An 8,491-nucleotide genomic window follows, 5' to 3' on the forward strand; every position below is an offset into this window, starting at 1 on the left:
AAGCCAGAATTACAAATTTTAAATACTCAAGTGTTTTTCTGCTAGTAAGACTTTTGTTATCATCGGTCAATTAAAATCAAAAATACCTAATGATACAGTCTTTCTACTTTAAAAGAATAACACATTTGAAGTGTGCAACAGCAAACACGTCTTGTATGATATAAATTGATACAGGAAATACAGGATATAAACTTGATTTACTGTGATAATTATTATCATTTATAAGTTATAACTGTGTACATATAATATAATGTATTACATAAGTAATACATATTTTCAAGGCTGAGCATTAACGAGTTAAAAAGTTAAAGTTAAGTTAATAAGTTAATTTTATATTAACTTTTTAACTTAACTAGTTAATTTTGGCTTTTCATTAACTTAACTGTTAACTTACTAAATTTCTTTTTTAATTAACGTGAAATTAACGAGTTAATTTTTCATTTCAAGAAGTAAGTTAAGTTAATTTATTTTGTTTTTAATTTTATCATATTTCACTACTTCAGTATATTTCGTTTTCATGTCAAAAAATATTTACCGTGAATTGTTTAAAGTAAAAAAAGTATATAATTCGAATTTAACTAATATGGAAACACTGTATAAAATATAAACACTATAATCTATAATTTAGTTTTGGGTTGGAAAAAAATTAAGTACGTTAGCGTTGTATAAACAAATTAACTTTTTTTTAATTTAATAAAAAGTTAACAAAAAGTGTGTATTAACTTTTAACTTAACTGAGTTAACCTATAGTTAAATTAACTTTTAACTTTTAACTTTTTGTTATTGGTGCATATTAACTTAACTTAACTGAGTTAAAAAAAAGATCATTAACTTGCCCAGCCTTGCATATTTTTTTATGATTTAAAGACCTATTTAATATCAATCATTTTCAAATATTTGATATTATTATTAATCAATTAATATTTATCTAATTTACTCCATTGTATGAAGACATTGAAGAATATTTTATTTATTCCCTTTACTCTTTAGTACCCATAACTAAAAATAAGGATAGCTCCTACAGCTTCAATTATATAATACAAAATTTGAATGCCATTGTAAATAAATAATAAAATACTACAGGTGTCCATTTATTTATTATACAGCAATTGGCCAGGTAAGATTTCCTCTAACAAGAGTTAATTTAACATGAAATATATAAAAATAAAAACATATAAATTATAAATATTGAACACGAATACCGGGTTGCTTGAAAAAATGAGATTTGAAATGCATGGTTTACTTACTATTTAACAATTATTGCACATTTTAATAATTTTTTTTTTGTAGTTATTTTTAAAGCTAGTTAAATTTGAAAAACATTATATTTATTAAGAGGATGTCAGCGCACTATTTGTTTTTTTTAACTCACTTTGTCAGAAATAGTTTCTGGGCAGCGTGTTTTGTATTGCAGTGAGCTATCTATAATATATAATTTGATGGCTAAGAGACCAAAAGTTGTATTTCCAACTTTTCTCAAAATCATTTCATAAGTCTATTTGGTTAATCTGGGTCGTGTTTTGATTCAGTAAAACATTATATGAGCCAATATTATAATTAAAACATGTTTTATTAATTGTAAATGTTTAAGATAATATTGAATTTGTTAATCTATAAAAATTGAATATGTCTGTATGTATAATTTTTTCTAAAAACTATTTAAATCTATACCGTTTTCACTAGTATTATTATTTGTGTGACAATCGTGTCATGTTATGTTGTAGCTGTATACATTCTTGTGAGTTTCTTATTCTATTTTAATTTAATAAATAATAGTCTACACAATTGGTAAACATTTCAACTTTGCTTTGATACCTTTTAGTATTATTTTTCTTTTCTTTTAATTTTCATCTTTTATTATTAAGAGTAAAATATACTTTTAATTTTTATTTACAAACAGTATTTAGTTTTTGTTTTAATTTTGATGAGTAAATTATACTTTTACTTTAATTTTTAATTTGTATTTGTTATTATTACATCCGTACTGAAGAATTTATATAATTAAATAATTTTTTTTTAGCATTTGTTAATAAATTATATTGAATACAAATTATAACTATGATTATGTATTACATATATTTATATTTGTTATATTTAAAAACGTTTTAATTAATTAGAGTTTATAATAAAATAACAACTTTTAATAAAAACCTTGTATATCCACGGTAAAAATATATTATAGTTGTCTCTTATAATAAGTCCCATTTAAATTTAAAAGAAATATTATAATTACGTTGAAAAAAAAAAATGTTAAGACCTTAAAATAATAATTTATGTAATCTATAGAATACTTTACAAATAAATAAGTTGCTACACCAAAAAACAAAATTCTACAACACAAATCATTTGGTGTTGAATAATTTAAAAACTACTCTCCTGTAAAATGTATTGTTTGTGACATACAACTTTTGGCCTCTTAGCCATTGTTGTAATAGATGAAATTGATAACCGAGGTCGGTTACAATACCTAATTTAAAAGACTGAAATTAAGTAGTTTTTATAATTTACTTGGTATAACATCATGAATTAGATTACGTAATGATTTTAAAGGTTCCACATCTTTAAAATAAAAGATTAAGAATATGGGTTAACACTTTCACTGCAGATGACGCAAAATGGCATTATTTGTTTAACATTATTCGCATAATAACATACCAACTGACGCCAATTGGCATTATGCACCTTGTATTAAATTGAATTGTACGACAATGTAACAAGGCTGGACAAGTTAATTATTCTTTTTTAACTCAGTTAAGTTAAAAGTTAATGCACACTTTTTGTTCACTTTTTATGGAGTTAAAAAAAAGTTAATTTACATTGCAATGCGTGCTTAATTTTTTTCCAACTAATACAAAATAAGACAAAAAATATTAAATTTTAACTTTAAACAATTCACGGTAAATATTTTCGACATGAAAACGAAATAGGTAGGCTGAAATAGTGAAGTATAATAAAATTAAAAACAATATGAATCAACTTAACTCACTTCATTCAATGAAAAATTAATTTGTTCATTTCACGTTAATTAAAAAATAAATTTAGTAAGTTAATAGTTAATTTAATAAAAATCCAAAAGTAACAAAATAAGTTAAAAAGTTTAAATTAAATTAACTTTTTAAATTTTTTAACGCCCAGCCTTGCAATTCGATCAGTATTAGTAATTAACTATTCTTTTTGTGTTAAAGTCTTCTATAACTACTATTTACTTAAGAACATGCAAGTCGTACAATGGTATTTTAAACATTCTTTTTTTAAGCCCCGATTTTCAGCATCACAACTTATGTATAAAATATGATATGCAGCAAATGTGTTATTAGTTATTACATTGTACAAACTTAATTTTCTTAAGAGTAAAAATACATAATGTGAATGTCAAATTCTAATATAAATAGATTTTCTATTATAATAATAATTTTTAATTTTTAAAATAAATACCAAATATACTCCAAAGTACATATTTCTTTATTAACAAGAATACATAATATAAGTTTTTATGAATTTAAATTTAAATTTAAATATATTTAGATAGACAAATAAATGTATATAAAACAATTTAAACTTAACAATATTATTATATTGATGTAAGCTTTAAAGAATATTAAATAGTTCAAAAATTTAAAAATAATACCGAACTCATTTTTTATTGTATTAATTAAAATGTTTATAATGATGTAAAAGATTTTGACGTTTTCAAAATGGTAATCATTTAGCTACCAAAAAAAGTTGAAATATCTAGTTATTGAACAAAATAAAAATCTTCCATCTGATTTTCATGAATGGATTAAAAACAGTCCTCAAATTGTCCATTAATTGCAGCCCATTCGCGTGTTTTGTCGTCCCAAGGACATCCATTTTTTCGAGCATATCTTACGCATTCAAAGTGGCCATTCAATGCAGCCGCGTAACATGTATCTGAATGCCATTTACCTCCGTTCTCATGGGCATATTGGAGACAATCAATATGCCCATTTTTTGCAGCTCCATATGTCAAAAATGAATCGAAAGGGCATTTATTTTCATGCAGATACTTTAAACAATCCAAATGCCCATTTCTACCAGCAGCACTAGACGTTTTATCATCGCACAAACATCCATTAGTAAAAGAATAAATTAAGCAATCTAAATGTCCACTTTCGGCTGCACAGAATGTTGTACATTCATCCCAAGGGCACCCATTTTCATGGGCATACATTAAACAATCTAAATGTCCATTAGAGGCAGCCATAGAGCATGTATTTTTATCCCATTCACACCCATTGATGTGCGCATACTTTAAGCATTCAAGTCTGCCCTTTGTTGCAGCCTTGGTACATGTATCTACAGTCCAGGGACAACCATTACTATGAGCGTACATCAAACATTCTAGCTCTCCACTACTTGCAGCCCATTTGCATGTGTCTTCACCCCATGGACAACCATTTTCATGGGCAAATTTTAGGCAGTCAATATGTCCATTATGGGCAGCCAACATGCATGTTTTTTCATCCCAGGGGCAACCATTAACAAACGCATATACCAAACAATCAAAATTGCCACAATTAGCTGCCCAGTTAGATGTATATTTGTCCCAAGGGCACTTGTTCTCATGAGCATATTTTAAACATTCCAAATTACCATGTTTTGCTGCAGTGTAACATATACTTCTATCCCACGAACATCCATTTTCATGGGCAAATTTTAGAGAATCTAAATCTCCATTTTTTGCAGCAGCCATACATACATCTTTGTTCCATGCAAAGCCTAATTTGTGAGCTAACTGTAAACAATCAAGATGACCAAAGTCTGCAGCAATGGAGCATGTCTTAATATCCAACCGACAATTAATTTTTTTATCGCCTTTTAAGTAGGCCATCAAAGTTTCACAACACTGTCGAATTTCAAATTTAATTACATTATTTGGTATGGTATTGTACCAATACTGTTGAAATTCATAACATTCAAAATATGATAATTTTGCTAAGGAGAACATTGTCAAATCTTGGTTTTCAAAGGTTTTGATTCAATTTAAAATATTTGAAATCCACCTAAAACATTAAAATCATCATTAATTATATATATGTACAGATAATTGTGGGTATTATTGATTAAAATTTGTATTAAACTTACTTATAATAAGAATACTTACTTGTGAATTATTGTAATTTATCAATGAGATTGAAACAAAATTGATTTCTTCCGTAAATTGTATATTCTATAAGCAAATACAAAACATAAACAAGTTGGGTTAGATTTGCATTCATTTAAGAAGATTGGTTCCTACACTGTTCAAAACTGATTTTTTTGTAAAGTATTCTTATACATCTGTGGATAACATATATAAATCTATTTATACTAGCTGCATAACCCAACTTTGCCCATGAAAAAATATAAAATATAGCCCTATATAGGGGTATCTTAATTTTAATGTATCTCAGTTCATGGGCAAATTGGTATTGGTTATCACACATTATGAACTAATTTGACCAAAATGCATAATTTGACTTTGGTGGATTGGGTATAGCACTTCATATATTTTCAAAGTGGTTCAAACTACTCTCAAACTATCCTGATATTTATAAGAAAAATTTGAAATTTTCCTCGATATCGGTTGAGTAGTTTTTGAGTAAATAAGTATAAATAAATAAATAATAAATATTCAACTCTCATACTTGTTTTAAGATATTATTTCTTTTTTTGTGGCTATAAATGTGTTGATTTGATGCATGATTTTTATTTAATCTGCCCAAGTAACCAATGACAACCATTTGGAAACAAAACAATTTTAATTTCCATATGAAGCCCAAAGTCCTTGTGTGTACACTGTTCACCTCTTTAAAATGCAAATTTCGGAAAATCCTTATTGCATCCCAACATGATGATACAAAGTAACAATGAAAATTTTAATTTACTAGCTATCATAGTTTAGACTATGTTGATATACTAATCAGTACTCCATATTTGATTATATATATATATATATACGTTAATTTTATTTATAATTGTATATAATATAATAATTCATAATTATTCATTAGGCATAAAGAAATATTATATCAATTTTAACAACACCAAATATCATAAGTTATTAGTTCTAAGTCTCGAGACGTTTTATTCTTCAGTCAAGTGGTATAATATGAAAAATGTATTTGCTTATCAGCTATGCAGAATTTGGGGTTAAAAATATGATATGTATATAACTGCAATATGATTTGTATTAAAATATGTCATTATTTTTTTTTTTACATCTTAATGATATTTTTTAAATTATTATTATGAAGCTATTATATAAAATTGTAATTAATTGTTATGTATCTTTCGCTTTAAAATAAAGACATTAATTGTTCTAGTTAATGTCCAACTTTGATCATATAGGTACCATCTATAGTTATATAGGTAATCGTAAAAATTAAAAACAAAATATTTTGTATGTTGGTGCAACATTTGTTCAGCTGGTCATAAAAAAAAAAATTTTAAATAATAATTAAAATCTAATACATAATATTCAATATTCAGTATTCACAAATAAAACTTGATGTGTAGTCAATATGAGTTGGGTAAAATGTTGACATTTTAACTACAATAATTAAGATTATTAAGATACATTTTTTGGTAAAAACAAATGAAGTCCATTTTTCTCATTAGTATAACACTTGGTATTTTAATTTAAGATGCAACTCATTTTTTTAAATAGAATTTATTATGACAATATATATTATCAATTTGATCAATATAATTCTTATATTGATAAGGGGGCTATGGACTTAGAGGATTTTATAACCCCTAAATTTAAAATTAGCACATTCCTAAATTGTTGGTATTTATGTATCAAAACCTCTGTGTACAACCATTATCAGACAATCGGAGTATAATGAATAGGGCTCGGATGTTTATGCACTTAAAACTACTGTAATATGCATGCATTTATGCACTAAAAATTACGAAATATGCGCTAAAAATTATATAATATGCATTTTTAGCCAGTAAAAACATCAAAATATGCACAAAAAATATATTTTAATACATAAAACAAAAATATTATATTTTTATTTTCTATTTTTTTTTACTAAAATTAAAAATAATTTTTTTTAAATTTACATAACATTTTATTTACTTTAATTTACTTCATTATTTATTAATTATTAATTATTACATGAATATAATTACACTGTGCAACTATGATTTTTTTAATTTGCAACTGCGTCTGTTATTGGTAGTACATTTTTGTAGCGTGAAAAACTTCATGCTACATAAACTGATGTTATTGGAGCATATTTGAAGAATGCAAGATGCTCAACCTTCAAATCTTCTTCTATTCCTTCCATAGTATCAACTTCACCGGAATGTGTTTTCAAATTTTGTACCTAAGTTTCAAACCCATTATTTTTTTCAATTACGTTCTGAAATTTGTCATAAATTTATTTTCCTACTTTTCCATTGGCCATTTTGATTGTTTCTCTTGTATTATTAATTGTGTAGTTCAATAATTTAAATTGTTTTTAAAAAAAATTTACTTAAATAAGCATTTTTATTTTTTAAATCCCAAAATATGCAATTAAAATACAAAATCATTGAATATGCAAAAATATGCAAAGTAAAAATAGTATTATTTGATTCAGTAGAACATGAATTAAATTTGTATCCAAGTTAACATTAATTTAGAGAAATAGAAAAAAAAATATGCAATTCCATAAACATCGAGCCCTAATAATGAATAAAAAAAATGCTATTTTACAATTGAATTTTTTGAATTGACATTAACATTTCAGTTTCTCGTAGTTAGAAATCAAAATTAAAATTGTAAAAATGTAAAATTTATAATATTTTAAGTCAAAAAAATAGAAAAATTATGTACAAAATCTAATCAAAAACCATAATACAACTAAATCAATAATGTGCAACATAGTAAAAAACATAAAATTATAATATAAAATATTATTTTTAATTTAAATAAGAAAAAATAAATATTAATATGTAGAAATGAAATGAGAATTTTTCATTTTGATTTCAAGCCCTGCTCTATAAAATATATATATTTTTGTTTAGTTTTTTGAAAATATTCCAAAGTACATCTTTGTGAAGATCCTAACAATTTGATGATTGCCAAAAGAATAAAACATGCTATTGTAATTTTTCTTAAAAAATAAAAATTAGAAAAACTAGAAAAAAATGAATTCTGCTCTTGTTGAGTTATATGTAATACAGGGTATTAAATATATCTTAATAATTAAACGTATCTATAGTAATAGCATTTTAAAAAAATGAGAAAAAATGTGAAAAAAAATAACACAAAAATTACTAAAAAATCATAAAAAAAACCCATTTTAGGTGAATATACTGGGTGATTCTTTTATCATAGAACACTCATTATTTCAGAAAGTGTAAATTTTTTTGAAAATATTTTTTTACATAGTTTCAAGTCGCTTATAAAACAATGTTTCTTAAAAAATGATATTTTTAAATATTTTTTATCCTTATGATTTTTTAAGTTTTTTAATTTTTTGAATGACAACAT

The 8,491-nt window shown here is 24.6% G+C and overlaps 1 protein-coding gene across 1 annotated transcript in view; it reads right to left on the bottom strand.

Moving 5' to 3' along the window:
- Positions 1-3,441: 3,441 nt before the first annotated feature.
- LOC100166241 overlaps positions 3,442-8,491 on the bottom strand; it is a 7,379-nt gene continuing 2,329 nt past the window's right edge. Inside the window, exons 2-3 of the mRNA XM_001950566.5 lie at positions 5,126-5,191; positions 3,442-5,024 (exon numbers count right to left, since the gene is read on the bottom strand). Coding sequence (XP_001950601.1) covers positions 3,782-4,969 — 1,188 coding nt within the window. The 5' untranslated portion in view covers positions 4,970-5,024; positions 5,126-5,191 and the 3' untranslated portion in view covers positions 3,442-3,781. The remainder of the gene's footprint in view (positions 5,025-5,125; positions 5,192-8,491) is intronic.

The sequence above is a fragment of the Acyrthosiphon pisum genome, chromosome X (genome assembly GCF_005508785.2).
Source record: "Acyrthosiphon pisum isolate AL4f chromosome X, pea_aphid_22Mar2018_4r6ur, whole genome shotgun sequence".
Classification (NCBI taxonomy): Eukaryota; Metazoa; Arthropoda; class Insecta; order Hemiptera; family Aphididae; genus Acyrthosiphon; species Acyrthosiphon pisum.